This window comes from Myotis lucifugus, unplaced genomic scaffold, assembly GCF_000147115.1.
Source record: "Myotis lucifugus unplaced genomic scaffold, Myoluc2.0 scaffold_257, whole genome shotgun sequence".
Taxonomy (NCBI): Eukaryota; Metazoa; Chordata; class Mammalia; order Chiroptera; family Vespertilionidae; genus Myotis; species Myotis lucifugus.
The window spans coordinates 612854-634980 of record NW_005871305.1 but is presented as its reverse complement, the minus strand read 5'-3'; the positions used below and the strand labels follow the sequence as shown (position 1 = coordinate 634980).

Genomic DNA, 22127 nt, shown 5'->3' with positions numbered 1-22127 from the left:
GCCCTGTGCACAAATTTCGTGCACCGGGCCTCTAGTGGTGTATTAGTTGCTGCTCCAACAAACCACACTGACATTTGTTTGAATGTATTCTTTCCTCTACTGAAGTTTGTTCATTCTGGTATATTACCAGGCTTTCAAAACTCAGCTCAAACTTTCTCTCTCGTATAATTTCTAAAGGCAGAACCAATCATTTCCATCTCTATATTCTAACGGCAATTTCTACATAGTTTCTGTTAAAGTATTCATAATACTATGCTGTTAATTATTTATTTAGGTGACTGATGTTCCCATAGAATAAAAATTCCTATAGAACTAGACTACCTCTTACTTATTTTTGCATCCCCAGCATCTAAAATAGTGCTGGCATATGGGAGACACTGGTGGAATAATTTCTGAATGAATTTCCACATCCAAATCATAATCATTTTTTCAAAGCAGAGTTCAAATTGTGTCTGTAAAATGGCTTGCAAGATTCTTCAGTTGGCTGCAATCTTCCCCTCTCCTTGACCTTCTATGTTGTATTAAAATAATTGCACCCATACCATCTCTACCTAGCTGAGGGAAGATGGGCATAAGATTCATTTTAGATTGTAACAAAACACTTAATACTATGCCCTGTACTGCTGACTTAGTTTTATCATGGTCTTCAATTTATTAGCAATTGCTATTTTCTTATGACTCAATGTCACAATAAACATCAAACAAGTAACTGTCTTCAAGTTCATGATATGGCCAGGTATCTGCCCTTATATCTTTCTTCTTCTCCAACTGCCCTATTTTAGTCCAAAATGTTTAGACATGGACTTAAATGTGGCTGGTTCCATATCCTTTTTAGATGGTTTTGTAACAGTTACTTTCTTTGCCACAATTAAAGATATTTCTCCATTATGTCAGACTTCATTGCTGTGCTCTTTATGGTTGAATTTGTCAGAAGTGCACTCTCAGAAAAATGGGGTATTTAGAGGTTTTCATTAAAACTAGAGAAAACAAATGCATAAAGTGGACAATTAAAGAAAAGGACAAAGATGGTACTAATCTGAAGAAAGATTAATTATTAAAAAAAGGCCTAAGTAATCCTACAACATTAAATAAGCAAAGAATTTTAAGTAATATCTAATTCAACTAACTGGTACTTAAAGTTGAATCCTAAAACTCTTAAATTAGTGTCTAGAGGTCAAAGTTCCTTAATAATTCACTAGAGATCTTAACAGTCTTTTTTCAGTGGTAGAAGTAGTAATGTGCTAGGGACAGAAATAAGGACATCACTAAATTATTGGAAAGATAGTCTATGGAGAGATCAGAATTTGATAAAAACATTTTTTTTCCTGAAAAGAAATTAAGGAATCAAGTTAATAAGTCTATATTATCAAATGCATAAATTAATTCAAAATTTCTTCCAAGTGCCTTAGGAACTGATGGGGAGGGGTGAGAGGAGAGAAAAAGGGGGACAGGGCAGCAGTCCCAGCACTAGCTACTATACTGCTGTTTTAGCTGGAGCAGTTCCCTTTTTACTGGCTTTACACTTTGGACATCTGAATATGATTTCATCTGAAGTGTTCCATTGCTAAAAACACAAATCTAAAGTCACAGATTTAGATCAGAAGGGCTAATGGTAATTCATCACATATGAGAAAGCTGCAAAACTGTTTAAGATAGTTTTTTTGTAACCATTAATTGCTAGAGAAACAGAATTGTGCAGCAGCATTGGAATCAGAGGTTAATTCAACGCTAGGCCAGTCATTTACCTTCTCCTGATCCTTAAATATTTAATTTCTAAAATAAAGGGTCTTTACTCAATGTCTAAGGTCCTTAAAAAATTAAGACACTCTTGATAGGTGGTCTGGTCAACTTGGTAGCAGGCCTATATAAAACATGACTTTTAGGAATATAATCATATGGTTATTATGATATAGGATACTATGACAAAATGTGTTCAATGTTTTAAGAAAATGAATAGCAAAAAAATAAAATAGCTTTTCAAGGATAGGTAAGTAAAACATCACAATAATAAATAATTCCAGTAAACTTGTTACTTGTGCTTCTGCAAATATCTACTCCTGGAAAGACAGGATCTGTTCAAGATGTTAACCTTAACAAATTCAAAGTGCAGCAGAGATCTTTTAAACAGGAAGAATTAGGAAATAAATTAATAAAATTTTAGACTTACTCGCTAAAATTTACTTAATATTAATTAACCTTAAGCCCAAGAAAATCTTAGAATTTTACGCAAATTTTCTAATTTCCTAATCATTTACTCAATGTATAGCATATAAAAGAAGCAGGTTTTCCAAGTTCTGTTCCCTTAATGACATTCATTGTGTTGAGACTCATCACTCAAGAGCAATTTTACTTCTTAGGTTTTCCTGGTTCTGTAAATAACATTGTTTGCTAATCCAGACAAATTTCTGTAGCTCTCCAATAATCATAAGCAAGGAATTCCTGGTACGGGGAAGACATCCAGCATTACAATGGAAAGACAATTAGCAGTTCCACCAGGACAAGGGAGTCTCACCTCACTTTGCACTTTGTGAACTTTACAATAATTATTTAAACTAATAATCATAGAAAACTGAAAGTTTTACTAGGCTACAAAGGTTAAAACAGATAGTTTTCCATTAATGACATAAAAAGTTTGCACTTGGTACTAATGATGTTCTCCAAAATGACATTCTAAACGATTATATATTAAAAAGTACTAGTTACAAATTTTTCCTTTTTTTTCAGTGTATAATTTTGACTTACCCCTCCTAGATCCTTAATGTCCTTTTGCAGTTTTTCAGAAATGGTGACAGATGGTAAGTCGATGTAAAATATCTTTCCCCAAAGTGGCTTACATTTGGATTTTTCTGGTTTGTTAAGTGTTTTCAGAGATTTCAAAGATGGTCTGTTCTTTTCATTTTTGAGTTGGATTCCACCTATTGTTTAAACATTTAGAATTAGATGTTTTCTGCAGACAAAAAAAATTATGTTGTTTTAAAAACAGTTTTGTACACACTAATCATATCACAGAGGGGAAAATCTTTATCCCACCCATTCAAGCCCTATTTCTTTGTGGTCCCACTTAAGATGATGGGAAAGTACCCAGTACAGTTTAACCCAGCCGTGGGCAAACTACGGCCCTCGGGCCGGATCCGGCCGTTTGAAATGAATAAAACTAAAAAAAAAAAAAAGACCGTACCCTTTTATGTAATGATGTTTACTTTGAATTTATATTAGTTCACACAAACACTCCATCCATGCTTTTGTTCCGGCCCTCCGGTCCAGTTTAAGAACCCATTGTGGCCCTCGAGTCAAAAAGTTTGCCCACCCCTGGTTTAACCGATCCTGTATTGCAAAGCAATGATTGTTTACAGCCCATAGCTGAGTCTGAAGGAAATAAATATTCATGCGTTTATGTTTTATGTATGAAGGTAGGGAACCAGTACATAAAACCTTATTGAAAGATTTTCCTCCTCCTAAAATGCAAACTTCATGGGGTATTTACTCAACAAACTATTTCTGGAGCATTGTCTTTCTGCTGAACACTCAAAACAGGTACTTAAATGCTAAATGTTTGGCCCCATCAGTGCAGCTACAGGGCTCCAGTGCGGCTATGGGCTCCAGTGTGGTGTGGCTACGGGACTCCAGTGCGGTACGGCTATGGGGCTCCAGTGCGGCTAGGGGGCTCCAGTGCGGCTATTCAGTGCGGTGCAGCTATGGGGCTCCAGTGCGGCTAGGGGGCTCCAGTGCAGCTAGCGGGCTCCAGCAGCGGCTATGGGCTCCAGTGCGGTGCAGCTATGGGCTCCAGCAGCGGCTACGGGGCTCCAGTGCGGCTACGGGGCTCCAGTGCGGTGCAGCTATGGGCTCCTGTGCGGCTACGGGGCTCCAGCGTGGCTATGGGCTCCAGTGTGATTATGGGCTCCGGGCTGAGCGCGCCCAGGGGTCGCCGGCGGACTCCTGGCGGGGCGGCCAGGCTGTGGGCTTCGTCCCCGGTGGGGGCCCTGCATGGGGCAGGGATCCATGTTCCCATCTCTCACCCCCTCTCCTTTCCGCTGTCTCCGCTCCTCCCTATCTAAAGTCAATAAAAACACTTTTTTTTTTTTTTAAATGTTGCCCTGACTGGTTTGGCTCAGTGGATAGAGCGTTGGCCTGCGGACTCAAGGATCCCTGGTTCGATTCTGGTCAGGGGCATGTGCTTTGGTCGCGGGCACATCCCACTGGGGGGTGTATAGGAGGCAGCTGATCAATGTTTCTCTCTAATCGATGTTTCTAACTCTCTATCCGTCTCCCTTCCTCTCTGTAAAAAAATCAATGGAATATATTTTTAAAAAAATGTTAAACACGTAGCAATGCAAGAACCCTGGTTCCGAGAAGGACCTGGAACTCAGAGATCCCGCACCGCGCGAGGCTTAGTTCATCGCGAGTCGGCCTCTCCGTGGAGAACTACAAGGTCCACTTGGGGCCCCGAGTCACCATTCATCTCACTATTTCCAAGCCGCTTTCAAATTAACTTTCAGAACACAATCTGTTCGTAGGTTAGAGGTCATTAGCGAGTATAATATATACAGAGTAAGAAACACTGAAAACGGAAGTTTGTTTTTATCTATCTGTATGAAAACAGCGATGGTGGGTTTGAAACACACACACTTTCAGCTTCGTGAGGGAAGAACATAGAAGAACGGGACCAAGACCCCCACCACCACCCCCTTCAATCAGGAAGCGGAAAGCCAGGAACGGCCGCTTCTCCCCGAGGGTCCCCGGCGAGGCCCCGGGTGCGCGCACTGTTCTCGGGTTTTAAACACGGGCACCCCCGGCATTTGGGGGCTGCGGTTAGGGGCGCGGAGAGCGCCAGGGCTGCGCCGAGATCCGTTCCCTTTTTGGGGCAAAACCCTGAGCCGAGGAAACCTTCCTTTTAGGCCACAGAGAAGGACGCACACGCCAGGAAAGCAGCAGGGACCCGAAGGGAGGACGCCACAAAGCATCCATGGTGGAAGCGGAGGGAGGAAACCGTTAAAGGGACGCAGGCGGAGGGGGGGCTTCCTACCCTGGACATAGCCTTTGCTGTGGATCCTCATGGCTCCGGGGTTCATGGCAGCCGCCCGGCACCTACATGCTGGATCCGGAGAGGGTCCGGGGAGGGCGTCGCGCCGGGAGGCCGAGAGAACACGGCTCCCCGAGGCCCGGGGACCCGCCAGTCGCCTCCCCTTCCGCAGACCCGCACACCCGCGCTGGGGAGACACCAGGCCTGCTAGCCGGACTTCCGGGCCCGGGGGAGGTTCAAGGCTCGGAGGAAGACGCGGACCCGCACACACCAGGAGCTGCGGCGGTTGAAGATTTGAAAACGCGTCACGAAGCCGCGGCGCCCAGACGCGCGCCCCGCCTCCTCACGCCGCACGTCCCGACCCTCAAGCTCCGCCTGCTCGCGCCGCACGTCCCGCCCCAAGCCCCGCCTCCTCACGTCGCAGCCCCGCCCCAAACCCCGCCTCCTCGCGCCGCAAGCCACGCCTCCTCGCGCCGCGGGCCCCGGCCCCCACAGGCCGTCTCCGCCCCGCCCCTCCCCAACGGCGATGCCCTCTGCCTCAGATCCGGCGCTCGCCGACCCGCCGCTGGGGCGGTCCCTGCGGCCGTCCCCGAGGAGGGCTTGGTGGCTCCCGTGTTCTACCCAGACGTAGGTGGATGCAGTTAGCCGCCGGAGGCCCGGCCCCAGCCCTCCCCCCGGCGGCCTTCCCGCCTCCTAGGGTTGCCGGGGTCGCCCGCCGTGCTGCCGCCTTCTCCCCCAGGTTCGCTTGTTTTTGACGGGTCTGCTGTCCTGTGGTCTGGAGGCGCGGCGGCTGCGGCTGAGCCGGGACTCAGTCCCAGGCCGGGCGGGGAGGCGGCGGCGGCCCCTGCTCAGCGCGCCTGGAGTCGCCGAGCGTGGGTTTCCCGCGATCGATCGCCGCAGACCTGCGGGCTGGACGCAGGCCTCGGAGGGACTTGCTAGGTGCTGGCGGCGGGGGGCGGTGGAGGGAGGGTCGGGCCAGGAGACCCCCGCCTGGAGCGCCCCGCTTGCACTTGACCCCGTGTGGGGCTCTGGTTTGCACAGACCTGTCTCATGATGGGGAAGTTTATGTCCCAGAGCGGAATTGGACATCTCAAATCTTGGGTTTGGGGTCTGGACTGGACACTTACCAGCTTGTAAGACTTTGGTTAAATTACCTAATCCTTGGTTAAATTACCTAATCCCTTTGAGCCTCAGTTTTTTCATCTATAAAATGGGGATAATAGTGGGATTATAATACGGGTTAAATTAAAATGTTTTGTAGATGGGAAAACGCTTCACACAAAAAAATATTGGCTTGGGTATGTTTCTGCCTGTACACTCAAGGACGAAGAGTAACACTTTGCATTTCTTACCCCCTGGCCATGAGAGGCACTCATTGTTTAATGTTGATTTTTGACCTAATAGTTCAGAGAAGTTAGTGCTAATAAAACCGTTTCGAAAATAGGTACCTGAAAGCATAGGCAAGGGTGGATTGGGATACCTTTAGCCAAAATGGAGAACAAAAAGAGATGGTTCAGGTTTGATTAGAGAGATTTGTTGTTGTTGTTGTTTTTCGGATGGCTTTAAATCGAAGGGCCTGGGGAGACGGCCATGGAACTGTGTTTTTAGACAGTTGGTAATACTTGTCTAACTCAGGAAAGATGTCTGGGAGTGGGTGCGATAAAGAAAGGGAAGGTTGATCGGTTTGAGGGACATCACACAGACCAGTCACTAATTCTCAGTCATGGGAGAACGAGACCAGTCACTAATTCTCAGCTGTAGGGGTTAGCAGATCTTGAGAGGCAGGAGGAGGTGCAGTTTGGACAAATATCCAACATTACTAGTAGCATTTCTATTTGGGAAAAACCTATTTTCAAAATGCAAACTAGAGAGAGAGCAAGATTTTACTGTTTATAAAAAACGTTGAAAGGTTGAGAAACACTAATATAGTGTGTAGTTACAGTCCTGGGAGGAAGTGGAATTGCCTCGGGGGAGCTTGTGAAGCAAGAGAAGTAGTGATGAGCAGAGGGTGAGGAAACAGTGAGAGAGACGGAGAAAGGCCACAGAGTTAGGAAGAGAACTGGGAACAAAACCGCTGTCAAAAGTCACAGAAGCCCAGCCGGTGTGGTTCAGTGGTTGGGTGTCAACCTATGGTTTCCTTCTGGGTCAGAGCACATGCCCAGGTTGCAGGCTTGATCCCCTGTGGAGGGTATGCGGGAGGCAGCCAATCAATGATTCCCTCATCATTGATGTTTCTATTTCTCTCTCCCTCTCCCTTTCTCTCTGAGGTCAATAAAATAAATATATATATATATATATATATATATATATATATATATACAGATATATATACATATATATATGGATATATGTATATGGATAGATATATAGATATAGATATATAGATAGATATTACATATATATTTAAAAGTCACAGAATTGAAAACATTGGGATTATGTAGGCTTCACTAACCATATGGATTTGGGTAATTTTGAGTCTCAATTTTAATTTATGAAAAAGGATAATAAATACTTCTCAGATGCAATGATTAAATGAAACATTCTTATTAATGCAGTGCCTGGCACAGAGTGAGAGCACAGTAAGTGCTGTAATGGTGGTAAACTCCGCACCAGCCCCTCTATCCTCAAGAATTCAAAAACTCTTAGACTTGATTCATTCTGGTTGTTTAAGATGCCATTGGTTTCCTTAGTGAGAAATTCATTATATTGATAAGGTAAGTACTGTACTAGGTAACGGTAGGCTTGACGTGGAAACATATTAAGTGTACGTACTTTTGCAAAAAATCTGTCAGTGTAGGGAATTACAATGGTAGGAAGGGAAGATTGGGTCTTTGGAAGGTTTGGGGGATATGGGAAGGATTTAAACATGTTTCTATCGAAGAAAATCAAAAAATGAAGCCCATGTTATGTTCTGTTGAAAAATGAATTACCTTCCTTATTTACTATGATGAGGAAGGACAGTAATCTCATTATCCCTGTGCTTTTAGGCCAGTGATGGCAAACCTTTTGAGCTCGGCGTGTCAGCATTTTGAAAAACCCTAACTTAATTCTGGTAGAAATTTTTTGATCTTTGCAACCATAGTAAAACAAAGATTTATATTTTTGATATTTATTTTATATATTTAAATGCCATTTAACAAAGAAAAATCAACCAAAAAAATGAGTTCGCGTGTCACCTCTGACACACGTGTCATAGGTTCGCCATCACTGTTTTAGGCACACCCTTGCCTGCACTGCATGTGATAATGCCAAGCTATGAAAAGCAGGGTCTGTTTTACTAGATAGTGTTAGTAACTTTCTAATCTGTAACCCAAGATTAATTAAAAAAAATTATTATTGGAACTCAAATCTTTTAATAGCCATAGGATGAAGGACTTAGTCCTATATCTGTGTCCTGTAAGTATAGAAACCTGCTCATGTGTTGGTAAGAGAATAAGGTTTATGTAAAGTATGTGTTGAAATGTGCTTCAGGTAAAAAGTATACATTCAAGAAGAATATTTGTGGTGAGAAGTTAAAGAGTTCTGTTAAGCAAAGTAGGAGAACATTGAGTAGAATGAACTAATTAAAGGAACATTTAGCTGTGAATCAGAAATCATTCAGCATGGGCTCTACTTCTAAATAGTTTAAGGACCTTGGCCAAGTATTACCCTTTCTATGCTATAATTTCTTCATGTATAAATGCAGACAATATCTGCTCACTGTACCTAGTAATTTTTTGTGATTGTCAAATGAGAACTAATTGACTTTTTCAGATTACCTCATACAAACACAAATATAATTTTCTTATTCTAGAATCTAGACAAACGGATATATTTGTTCTTCTGTAATATCATCACTTTCCTATTTTCTTTTGCTTAAGTCTCTCCACCTGGCTGGCAATTGTTCCTCTTTCCTATTTGTAGCAAGCCTAGCTTAGATGCAGCCTTTATTTCCTGCTCCTTTGGGGCCTGTAATAATTCCTGTTTGGATTAATTTGCCAACTATTGATATACTATCTTCTGTTGCTACTTTTAATATTTAATTTTCACATTTTAGAGTCTCGTTACTCTGGTGAATTGGAAGGCCCAAGGTTTTTCAGAGGTTAAGTTCTTAGTTTGGCAGGCCAAGCATATGAAAGGATAGAGTTGGTTAGTGGCTGTGGCACTGAAGTCCATTGTCTCAGGTGAGCATGGCTGGGAAAGCAGGAAAAATTCAGCATGTCAAGTCATTGAACACAACCTAGGGGAAGGGTAAAAATGGAGAATAAGCAACACAGGAAGATTCAAAAATTGAGAGTGGAGCCCTCTGAGGCAGCATAGTGCAAAAGCTGCTGTGGCACCCAAAGTAGCTGTTAAAGATAATGAACTGGGCCCGGTCAGCGGTGGCTCAGTGGTTGCTCATCGACCTATGAACCAGGAGGTCAAGGTTCAATTCCCAGTCGGGACAAATGCCCAGGTTGCAAGCTCTATCCCCAGTATGGGGTGTGACTGGTTCAAAGGTTATATATCATATTCTGATCTAGATCGTAAATTCTTTTAGGGTAGGTAGTACAGACTACATATTTGGCCATGACTGTAAAACAGTTTACTTACCTATCCCACTTCCTTCTTTCCTTCTGTATTGATTGAGTACCTACAGTGTGCTATGCCAGTGAGAACTCATCATCTAAATTTAAAAAGGTTTCAATATTCTTAATTTACATACGATAAAGTGCACCCATTTTAAACATACAGATTGATGAGTTCTAACAAATATGTATATCCATGTAATGACCACCCCATAGAACATTTATGCCCTCTCAGAAGGTTATCAACCCTTGTTCCAAGCTCCCTTTTCCCACCAGAGATAACCACTCTTCTGATTTCTATTATCATAAGTAGTTTTGCCTGGATTTCAACTTCGTATAAATGTAAACATATAATTTATCTGTTTTAGATCTGAATTATTTTGCATAACAAGTTACTTTATGACCCATCCATCTTACTACATGTATCAGTAGTTTGTTCCATTTTATTGCTGAGTAGTATTTCCATTGTGTGAATATACCATAAGTTATCCATTCAGCTGGTGGTAGATATTTGGGTTGTTTCTAGTGTTGGGCTGTTAGGAATAATGTTGCTATAAACATTGGTCTTTTGCTCTTTTGTGGAAATATGTTTTTATTTTTCTTGGAATTCCTGGATCATGTGGTTACTGAATGTTTAACATTATGAGAAACTAGTGACGTTTTTAACCTTTCTCTCCAGCAATATATGAGAGTCTCACATCTAGGCACTCACTGGGTGTGAACTGGCGTCTCATGTAGGGTTTTTTGTTTGTTTTATTTTAGAACACCACATCTTTGTTTTTTATAATATATTGCTAAATTTTTCTCTAATGGCGTTATACCATGAAGTGATCGTGTTAGTTTTATTATAAATCATACATATTAAGTATAAATGTTGCCTTTTTAAAAGCTTAATGCCATAGGATTTTGGGGAAAGGTATAGGGGAAAGATGAAACATCTTGCTCAGCTCCAAGCAGATAGATTAAATAAAGGTTAAATTCTTATTTTTACTGTTGGATTAGTCATCATTATATTGCTGTAAAATGTTTATTCTGCTGTCCATTACAATTCATGTGACTTCTTCCACGATCCACTTAAGGGTAGCTTCTTTCAGTCTTTGAAATTTCTTTCTTTACTACAGTTCTATTTTGCCCCACTTCACAGAGTCTTTGCATATATTTTGATCCTGATTTTTGATCAATCAGTGTTATTTTATACTGAGATAATTTGGGAAATTTATATAATTAATTAATAGACTTATACATTTGTGACATTCTTATTAAAGATTTGGTCCTAAGCAAAATTGTGAAGTAGAATCAAAATTTGTTTTATTGGTCCTATTGAATTTTATGAACATAGCGTGTGCTTTAAAAACAAGTTTTTAGTAGCTAATACCAAGATATTTACCTTTTCTATTAGATGTAAGAATAGTCAGTGTTGATAGAATGATCAAAGCGAGAACTTAATCTAGATTCTTAAATTTGACACTACTAGTGAGATAGGTCAGCATTTGTATCAAGTAAATCTAATTAGTTTATTTCTCAGGTAAATCCCACTTGGTCATGGTGTGAATTGTTTTGATATATGGCTGGGTTTGGTTTACTAGTATTTTGTTGAGAATTTCAGCATTTATGTACATACAGGATATTAGTTTGTAGTTTTCTTGTGACGTCTTTTTCTGGCTTTGGTATCAGTAATATTGGCTTCATAGAATGAGTTAGGAAGTATTCCCTCTTCTATCTATTAGAAGACTTTGAAAAGAATTGGTATTAATTATTTTTTAAATGTTTGATAGAATTTACCAGTAAAGCCAACTAGTCCTGGATTTTCTTTGTTGGAAGACTTTATTACTAATTAAATCTGTTATAAGTCTATTTTGATTTTCTGTCTCTTCTCAAGTAAGTTTTGGTGGTTTATGTGATTCTTGGCATTTGTCAGTTTCATCTAGATTATATGATGTGTTAATTAACTAGATAGGAGGAATCTTTTCACAGTGTATATGTATATCAAATAACCGTGATGTATGCTTTAAATATTTTATATATCAGTTTTACCTCAAAGCTGAAATAAAAAAAGAATTCATAGTATATTAAGATTGGAAATAAAATTCTTTAATGTGATAAAAAGTCTCTGTTTAAAAACAAAAAGTCTACAGCAAACAACATCCTAATAGGAAATCTTAGAATTTTTTTTAATTGAGGTATGGAGCAAGTATACTTATTTTCACTACTCTTTTTCTAAAATATGTTTTTATTTATTTCAGAGAGGAAGGGAGAGGGAGAGAGAGAAACATCTATGATGAGAGAGAATCATTGATTGATCAGTTGCTTCCTGCACGCCCCCTATGCAACCCGGGGAATCAAACCTTAATCTCCTGGTTCAGAGGTCAACAATCAATCACTTGGCCCTATCAGCTGGGCTATTTTCACCACTCTTTATCTAATATTGTGTTGGAAATCCTGGCCTCTGCAATAAGAGGATTAAATTAGTCTCATGATGTTTGAGAATGGCAGAAATCAAATATTTGCAGACAATATAAAAAAAACAACCTCAAGAGACTATTACACAATAATTAGAAATAATACCAGATTATTTTAGCAAGTTTGGCTGCTAGAACTAAATGGAAGTTAGATCTAAAGGATTGCTTAGATTCAGATCAAATTTCCCCTCTCCCAAATATGCCATAGATGATGCTGGATACTTAATTTCACGTCACAAAATCAATTATTTTGACTCTTAAAATCTAAGATTGATCAGTGTGTTCAGGTTATAGAGTTGTTTGTCTTTAAAGTGAAATATATTTACTGGGATAATAGAACGTTTTTTGCAAATACTTCCATAACTCTAAGGCTAGCATTTCTGGAGTGTTCATATTTCTCAAAGCACTTACCAGAAATCAGTCAATAAATGTTAATTTGTGTTTTAAAGTTTTGTACATGCTCCTTTCCTTTAGGCTTGTTATCCTTTTCCTGTGTGAAAAGATAAAAAGTTTTGTTTGGTTTTCACTACAGATTTTCAGCTACTGATGTTACAAACAAAATATTGGAGCATAGAGTTGAGGAAAAGACTTAAACCAGGTAGGTACCACAGCAATCTTGAGAAAGAAGAACAAAGTTGGAAGAATCATGCTATCTGATATCAAACTATACTATAAGGCCATAGTAATCAAAACAGCATGGTACTAGGCATAAAAACACACATATAGGTCAATGGAACAAAATAGAGAGCCCAGAAATAAACTATGCCTTTATGGTCAGTTAATATCAGCAAAGGAGGCAAGAACATACAATGTGGTAAAGACAGTCTATTCAATAAATGGTGTTGGAAAAATTGGACAGATATGTGCAAAAAAATGAATTTAGATCACCTTCTTACACCATACACAAGAATAAACTCAAAATGGATTAAAGAATTAAATGTAAGACTTGAAATATAAAAATTCCAGAAAAAATACAGGGAGTAAAATCTCAGACATTTCTCATAGCAATATTTTTTCTGATATGCCTCCTGGGGCAAGGGAAATAAAGGAAAAATAAGCAAATAGGACTACATCAAACTTAAAAGTTTTTGTACAGCAAAGAAAAACATCAACAAAATGAAAAGCAGCCCACTGAATGGGAGAACATATTCACCATTGAAAAATTGGCAGTAACCTTAAGATCTAACAATATGAGGCTGATTAAATTAATGAAATTAAAAACTTCAAGCATTAAAAATGATAATGTAGATCTATATTTATTGACACTGTCTATATTTTTTAAAGTGTCAAAGTGGTCTACTAAACAACATGAATAGTAGTAACTTATCTTGTTTATTTTATTTTTCAATTACAATTTACATACAATAGTAGTAACCTATTTTGTTTTAAAAAAGTATGTACACAGATATACAATTATTTAATCATGTTTAATTAAATGTAATCTGCACCTGCAGATAATATCTACATATACATATAGGGTGGGGCAAAAGTGGGTTTACAGTTGTTTGTTTGGAAAATAAAAAAACAATAATAATACAAGAATAAACTCTGCTTCATGTAAAAACAACAGTAAATCTACTTTCGCCCCACCCTGTATATAATATATACACACAACATTTGTATATTTACATATGTGTTTGTGTATACATGACATTTGGAGAGATGACACCTATATTTTGCCAGTTGTTATTTTTGAGTAGCAAGTTTATAAGTGATTTTTATGCTTTTTTTAATGCTTTTTTTTGTTAACTTTGTTTTTAGAAAGTATATTTTGCTTTTCTCATCAAATTTTTCTAAAATGCTTCTTATGGAGGTTATGTGTTTTTATTTTATACCTTTGTAACAACTTTTGGTATGCAGTAAAAATCAGGTTATATTTGCTGATAACTCTGCCATATTAAAGTATCTGAGTAGTTCTTAAGAGGCTAAATTCACAGATTCTGAGTCTTGTTGATCGGGTGCTTTCATTCTTTTACATAGAGTCTGTTTTCTTAATGCTTTATTGTCTTGCAAGTGTGATGCTGCTCATGGCTTAGCTGAAGTACTTACCCTTTTTGAAAAATCAGAGGACATGTTCTATTAATGACAGTTGTGTAATGCCTTTGTGTATAGAACTTACACATTTACTTTTGATAGTTGTCACAATGTGCTTTGACATTAATGCTGATTATTGTTTTTATAGTTTTTTAAATTTATAGCAGTGAATTTTGAGGGCATTTTCCATTAAACTTTTATCTTACATCTTGCTTTTCTTTAACAGATTTTTCTTCAATTAGTTAAAAATATGGATCCTGAAGGAGAGAGACCACAGATTTGCAATGTGACACCTTTTCAACAGATTGTTGCCTCTTGTACTGGGGCCATACTGACATCACTAATGGGTAAAATAATGTTACTGATGTAGATTATGTAACTGGGTGAATCAATTCATTTGAGTTTTACTATCTGTGAAATAATGCTAATATTATTATTCATCCTTCATAAATAACAGTATCCCTCCATCAGCATAACATGAAAAGAACCCAGGACAGAATATCAAGAGACTTGAATTTTAGTCCTTGCTTTGTCATTCTCAGGGTGAATGTACTTTGGGATTGTCTCTACTTCTCTTGAGCTTTATTTTTCATCTGTAAATTAGGAGCTTATCTTAGGAGTTTTCTATGGTCCCTATTAGTATTAAAATTTTCTGACTTTTATCCTTTTTTAAAATAGCAAGAAGATGAAATAAAACATCAGCATAATGAATAATACAGAATTTGGACAATTTACAATAGCAATGAATACAAATTGTTTAACTTTTCTTATATTAATGGTGAATTTCTTAAATTTCTCTGGACCACTTTTTTCTGTGGGGTTTTATTGTTTGTTTTTTAATTTATAGTCAATTTCTTGTAGATACAGCCAAATGACATAGTTAGGTGACAGTTGAACATAATGATTTTAACTTGGCTGGTTTATTTCAATAACATAGCAGATAACTAGAACAAACATAAACTAATTGCTTTAGGATGGTAATATGTTACTTCAGGTCAGAATGTTAGAGTTGTAAAGGCCTTAGAGATCATTGTCAGATGAGGGAAAGTTTTCTTTGGTACCATTATTTGGCATTTTTTCTGCTTGGGCCAAATAGAGCATGCAAGTTAAAACCATTCTCCTTTACTGTGCTGTTCCAAAATGGAATAACACAACCTGTTGATAAAGATGCTGTATGACTAGTTTACTCAAATTTACATTAACTATAGTTTTCATTTGATACAAGTAAATTTAATAGATTAGGAAGACTACTATTGTTTGATTATTGATTACTTATAATACAGTTATTCTCCATATTTAAATAGACTTTTGGACTAGTCTTTTAGTTTTAATGTTAATGGAATTATAGTTGTAGAAAAATTTTAAGTGACATTTTAATATTTGTAGCAGAAGTAATTACATCGTCTTCTCATTGATCCTCTTCAAACAAAATTCAAGGGTAAATATTAGAACGTTACATTCAAAATCACTTTAAGATAAATAACCTTACCCATTATATAGTCATGAGGAAAAGTATGGTTCAATACACAAGTTGGGGCAAAACTAGGCTTATAGTTGTTTGTATAGAAATAATACAATAATTAATAAAAAATAATATATATTCACAACTGTAAACCTACTTTTGCCCCATCCTGTATTTTGTGTTCTTTGGACAAACATTTCTAAACTTACATGTGTCTCTTGTTAATTGAAACTTACATATCTTCATAGTGACACCCCTGGATGTTGTTAAAATTCGACTGCAAGCCCAAAGCAACCAATTTTACAAAGGTATGTACTAGTTATGTACTGGAAGTTTATGTCAGATTTTTAAGTGTTACTGCATTCATTTTTGTTTGAATGTTAATCTTTTTTTGTCAATCAAAAAACTGTACCATAATGCAGAAGCAGGTTTTCATCACCTAATTGTACATGATGAGATCTAGGCAGAAAACAAATGTATATATAACACTTTCATAAACCTATACTAATTAGGTAAGAGGATGATTTTTATTTGAGATATATTTGACAAATAACACTGTATTAGTTTTAGGTATGCAACATAATGATTTAATATATATGTATACATGGCAAAATGATCACCACAGTAAGTTTAGTTAACATCCATTACTTCACAAATTTGCTTTTCTTGTCAGGAGAACTTTAAAGATCTACTCTCTTAGCAGCATTCAAATATACATTAGATTTCATAATATATTTTTGTCTGCATTTCCCTTTCATACCACAGAGTTTTCTTGTCAAATAGAGAAGACGTACACTCATATTCTCATATCAAAACAGGTTTTCCTCCTTTTATCTTTTCTCTCCATCCCCCCACATAACCAAAAAAAAATATTTATTTCTGTTTGCATTTGCTTACTGCACTTCTGAAAACATAAAATTTGCTCACTTTTTTAACCACTGTGAATTTAGATCTCAATGCTGTGTCATTAAGCAAATCAATTTATGTATATTTCATCCCAAAAGGTAAGGACAAGATTATATATTTTCTTACAATTTTCTAGTCCCCTCATTGTAATTTCAATTTTTTAATCAATAAAAATAATACAATTGTATGACATAATTGTTGACTGTTGTAATCTTCTTTGTTAGGAAAATGTTTTGTATATAATAATGGACTTATGGATCATCTCTGTATCTGTGAAGAGGAAGGCAACAAAGCATGGTATAAGAAGCCAGGATATTTCCGGGGAACATTAGTAAGGAGATTATATTATGTATAATCACAGTATATTTTCTATTTTTATATTTAATCTCGTGAGTGAAAGATCTTTCAAATTACATGACAGTAAAATTTTATCATATACTTAGCAAATTTACCCACAGATAAAAAGTGGATATTGAAGCAGGAAAGGGAAAGTACTTCTTTGCTTTTAACACTAACTTTCTTTTCATGCTTTTAAAAACACACACACACACACACACACACACACACACACACACACAAAACGTTTTGTTAATCCTCACCTGAGGATATTTTTCCCATTGATTCTTTTCAGAGAGTGTGGAAGGAGGGGGAGAGACAGAGAGAGAGAGAAACATCAATGTGAGAGAGACACATCAGTTGGTTGCCTCCCGCAGAGGAGAGACTGAGAATAAAGCCTGCAGCCTGAGGTATGTGCCCTTGACTGGAATTGAACCCATGACCCTTCAGTCCACATGCCGTTGCTCTAACACTGAGCCTACCCAGCCAGGGCTGTTCATGTTTTTTATGTAGAACAAAAGTGGGGGTGTATATTTTTTAAAATTAAAAAATATTCTTTATTTTGAGATTATAGATCATACGCAATTTTAAGAAAAATATATAGATGGTTCCAAGTACCCTTTTTCCAGTTTCCTCTAATAGTAACATCTTACAAAACAAGTATAATACCACAACCAGGATATTGGCATTGATACAGTTAAGATACAGAACAATTCCATCCCCACCGGATCCTTCTTTTGCCCTTTTATAGACATACCCATTTGTGCTTTCACCTGCTCTGAACTCCTGGCAACCACTAGTCTGTTCTCCATTTATATAATTTTGTAATTTCAACAATATTATTTAAATAGGCTCATAACATATATAATATTTTGGGATAGGCACTTTTCACTTAGCATAATTATGTAGAGATTCATTCACATTGATGCATGTTTCAGTAGTTTGTTCCTTCTTATACTATTCCTTGATATAGATATTGAGTTGTTTCCAATTTTTAGCTATTTTGAATAAAGCTGCTACATACATTTCATTCACAGATTTTGTTGTGAAAGTAAATATAAAAAACTACTCATTGTTTTTCTCTGTGAACACTTCATTCTGAAGAACTTCTTTCAACATTCTTTATTAAAGGTATTTTGTCAGAGTATTTCAGTTTTTGTTCATCTAAAATGTACTTATTGAGCATTTTTTCAAGCGTATTTTTGCTGCATATAGAATTCTGGCTTAACTTTTTTCCTGTACCCATTCTCTCTTCTTTCATCTATGACTTGAAATAAGGTTGTTATACTACTTTATAGGTTTACAGTTGTTCATGTGGAAAATAATACAATAATGAATAAATAGCAATATAAGAATAAACTCTGTGTTTTGCATACTCACCACTGTAAATATACTTTGCCTATCCTGTATTTCCCTTCAGGTTTAAATCCATTGACTTGCTCTTTGCTGTTTCTTTCTGCTGTGAAGCCCACTTAGTAGATTTTTCACTTTAGATGTAGAGTTTTCATTTGGCTGTTTTTTTATAGTAACTTTTTTTGAAATTCCAAATTTGTTCATTCATTATGCATACATCATGTTTAAATTCTTGAACATGTTTATAATAGCTGCCAATTGTTTCATCTAAATCATGCTTGTTGGTTTCTACTCCACTTTTTTTTTAGTATGAGCACATTTTCTTGTTTCTTTTTGTTTACTGAATTTTGATTGGATAATGGATATTGCGAATGATTATTATAAAAACTCTGGATTCTTTTATATACTTCTGAAGAGTTAGTTTTGTTCTAGAAGGCAGTTAAACTTTGGCCGGATTCAAACTTAAACTCGTGCTTCCCTCTGGTGGACTGTAGGACCCTGTGGTCTTTCTCTGGGATTGCATAAAAGTTAGTAGAGAGCCAAGTTTTATGGCTGCTCCTGCATGCACATTGGGGGCTTCCTTTCCAGGATTTGCCCCTAGCTGTCTGATTATTCTTCCAGCCTGGACTCTGTACTTGCCATCTCAACCAGCTAACTTTGCTGTGGATATTTTGCCACTTCCATAGGCAAAAAAAGCTGCAGATTTGCAAATCTCACTCGTTGCACTTTGTCCTTTAACAGCAGATTTCCCTTTAGTTTTTGCCTGGTTTTGGTTCCTCTCCAGAGATTTGAAATATTGGATTTAAATGATATTTTCTCAGATTTCATAATTGGCAAGCAGAATTAATCTGACAAATTCTCTGCCATTATTCCACTTTCTTTTTATAATAATTTTTGAAAAACTTGGTTTCTTAGAGCTAATTAGAACAATCCAAAGCTGAGTAATACAGACTTTATTCTGTAAGCTGAAAGTATCATCCAGAATCCTTTACTTGTGTTTGAAAGTTAAGGACAATTCCTTAGGGGGAAAAAAAAAAGATTGGCCATACATACATCTGAAAAACTTGTATTTTAGAAATAAACACTTGAGAGAATCAAATTACCAATTATTATTATAAACTTTTTGTATGTCAGGTTCAGGAATATATTTTGACTACTTTTCTCTATTATGATTTTAGGATGCATTTTTGAAAATCATTCGAAATGAGGGCATTAAATCTCTGTGGAGTGGCCTTCCCCCCACCTTGTAAGTTGAAATTTAATATTTCCTTTTACTAAATGATAGTGTTGTTTTGCATTACAGCATGATTAAAAAAACTGTGCATTTTTAATACTAGAACTTTTTCATATTTTAAAACATTGTGTTGTGAGTCCCACAACCACCAACACATTTATGATTTGCTGGAAGGACTCACAGGACCTAATGAAGGTTATATTCCCGACTATGGTTTAGTAAAGGAAAAAGACACAAAAGAAGTTGACCAGGCAATAGGCTCCAAAGTCCTCCCTCGCAACATTGCACAGGATGTGCTTCTTCTTTTTTTTCTTTTCTATTTTTGTTTTGTTTTGAGGGGGGGAGTATGATTTGTGTGCTCATTCTTTCAGCATTGAACTACAGCAGCCTGTGTAAGGCGTTTCCTAGGGCTTTTACTGGTTGATCACACAGGCATATTCTGTGTTTTTGAACAACTCTGATTACCAAAACTTCAGACCCCTAAAAGGAAAGCAGATGTTTACCAAAAATCATATCATTTATATAAATCAATCCAGACAAGTTGAAATAATGCTCCAGGTATACAGAAAAACCTTATAATGGGGAATATTCCAAGGGCTACATTTCTTGAAGTTGGCCAAAGGTCAAGCATACAAATAATGCCTTCCTGAACGTATACAAGATTTGAGCAACCAGGCTTGTTGTGTTGTCTGTGGTGCACAAGCATAACTTTTTTTCATGTTCAGAAATTAAGAATTTGGTGTTTGACTGTGTTTTTTTTACTAAAATAAAGAGATACTGTGATAAGTATACTTTTCCTTTTCCAGATAATTTTAAATTTCTAACAAGCTATTATATGAATTAATGTGATAAACTAGTAAGGCCAAATTAAAAATCCCAACTAATAACTTGCCTTTATATACCTCATTTCTTTCTAATTTATTTTTTGGTAGTCAACTTAGAGGCATATATTTTAACTGCCTAAGGTTATAAAGTTAGTGGTTAGATCCAAGTTAATTGTATCTAAATTCTCATCATCAAACTTCATTTTAGAACATTAGGCATTCCAAAATATGGTCTGTGAATGTACTTTAGCTAGTCTATTAACATAGAAAGGTTTCTTGTTGCATTAACATTTATGACATGACAGTGTCTGCAACTGTATTTAATTTAATTAATAATTCCCTTTTGATATTTTCATTTAAAAGAATGTTATCAGAAATTCCTCAGTAGTAGTATATATAAGCATGGCATCATTAGTGGTAATTTATTTCCAGTTTTGTAAGGTGGTATGGAATATGGTCCATATTTCAAAAATAGTTTACAATTGCTCTTGTACTTTTTACTTCAGTGATTTTTATGTTATGGTAAATATAATTGGGAGGGAAGATTTGGGAGACCAGAAGCAGATAGAACAAGACTAGGAGACAGAGAAGTGTCCTCATTTATCTTTTACTATTTATGATCTGACTGGTACTTAACTTATTTTCACAACTAGAATGTAAACTTCTGGAGGGCAGATACCTATTTTAAAAACCTAATAAGTTAATAATATTTAAAATAAAAGAAAAATTGATCTCATGGGCTGATTCATTATGATTTTTAGCTTGTACAAAATATAAGGTATTTATATTTAAAAATTTGATAATTTTATGTAAATTTTTGTGTGTGTTTCTAACAGAGTAATGGCAGTTCCTGCTACAGTTATCTATTTTACCTGCTATGATCAATTAACTGCTCTCCTGAAATCTAAATTAGGAGAAAATGAAAGCCATATACCAATTGTTGCTGGAATTGTGGCCAGATGTAAGTAATACCTTTATTATATTTTCATTTTGATTTCTGCTTAAAGAATCTTTTACAATTTTGACATTCACAGAGAATTTGTACGAAATTCAGAGTATTGATAATATATATTTTGCATTTGTAGTTTTTACTGATTTGTTAATATTTATACTCTAGAAGGCATATGGCATGGTAATTGCTATCAGAATGAAATGGGATCAACCCATTCATGTTGAATCTCGATCAGAGATATTAGAATGAATTTAGGTTTTAGACTAGATTCTAGATTTTAGGTTTAGTCGCATGCCTCTGACCGGAATCAAACCTGAGACCCTTCAGTCTAAGGGCCGACGCTGTAACCAGTGAGCAAACTAGCTAGGGCTGAAAACAGACTTTTAAGAAAGAACTTTATCAAGGAAAATAAATCTGCGCCAGTATGTTGGCATTAGATATTTGATGTTAAGGTTTGCAGACTTTTCAAAATAGAAGTTTAAAATATAAAATGCATGAAGTATTAATTTTGCATGTGTATTTGCATAGTACATGGCTCTGGTTTTGTTTTTTAATATTTGCTTGTTTGTATTAGTTGGTGCAGTAACTGTAATAAGTCCCTTAGAATTGATAAGAACCAAGATGCAATCTAAGAGGTTTTCTTACAAGGAGCTGCATCAATTTGTCACCAAGAAAGTGTCCAAAGATGGTTGGATTTCCCTTTGGACTGGCTGGACTCCTACTCTTCTTAGAGATGTACCATTCTCAGGTAGGATTTATCTTATTAATATCTGCTAAATTTTAATTAGCTTTGTCTTTTTATATATTACTTTAAAATCAACTATATTTTAAATCCCTTAAGGTTAAGTGTGAGCTCTTTTCTTTAGTAACCAAAACTCCTAGATCAGTGTTGGGCTCTCAAAGCTTTATGAGTCTTCCTTGAATAAACTAGAGGCCCGGTGCATGAAAATTCAGGCACTGGAGGGGGGTCCCTCAGCCCGGCCTGCCCCCTCTCACAGTC

General features: G+C 36.9%; 2 protein-coding genes across 8 annotated transcripts in view; one reads left to right on the top strand and one right to left on the bottom strand.

Annotated features, from left to right (window-relative positions):
* The window catches only part of DBF4 (DBF4 zinc finger), a 21327-nt gene extending 16020 nt beyond the window's left edge, over nucleotides 1-5307 (bottom strand). For 2 of the 7 annotated variants that reach the window (XM_023762717.1, XM_023762718.1), the window contains exons 1-2: nucleotides 5024-5307; nucleotides 2743-2915 (exon numbers count right to left, since the gene is read on the bottom strand). In XM_023762717.1, the coding sequence (XP_023618485.1) occupies nucleotides 2743-2915; nucleotides 5024-5069 (219 nt within the window). In that variant the 5' untranslated portion in view covers nucleotides 5070-5307. Of the gene's footprint in view, nucleotides 1-2742; nucleotides 2948-4016; nucleotides 4052-5023 lie in introns of all 7 variants that reach the window. The other 5 variants (XM_006099069.3, XM_023762719.1, XM_023762720.1 and 2 more) reach the window with 3 other exon arrangements.
* Nucleotides 5308-5641: 334 nt separating this feature from the next.
* SLC25A40 (solute carrier family 25 member 40) overlaps nucleotides 5642-22127 on the top strand; it is a 28361-nt gene continuing 11875 nt past the window's right edge. The window contains exons 1-8 of the mRNA XM_023762724.1: nucleotides 5642-5759; nucleotides 12559-12624; nucleotides 14287-14407; nucleotides 15771-15830; nucleotides 16653-16759; nucleotides 19296-19363; nucleotides 21012-21136; nucleotides 21702-21875. Of these exons, the coding sequence (XP_023618492.1) occupies nucleotides 14311-14407; nucleotides 15771-15830; nucleotides 16653-16759; nucleotides 19296-19363; nucleotides 21012-21136; nucleotides 21702-21875 (631 nt within the window). The 5' untranslated portion in view covers nucleotides 5642-5759; nucleotides 12559-12624; nucleotides 14287-14310. The remainder of the gene's footprint in view (nucleotides 5760-12558; nucleotides 12625-14286; nucleotides 14408-15770; nucleotides 15831-16652; nucleotides 16760-19295; nucleotides 19364-21011; nucleotides 21137-21701; nucleotides 21876-22127) is intronic.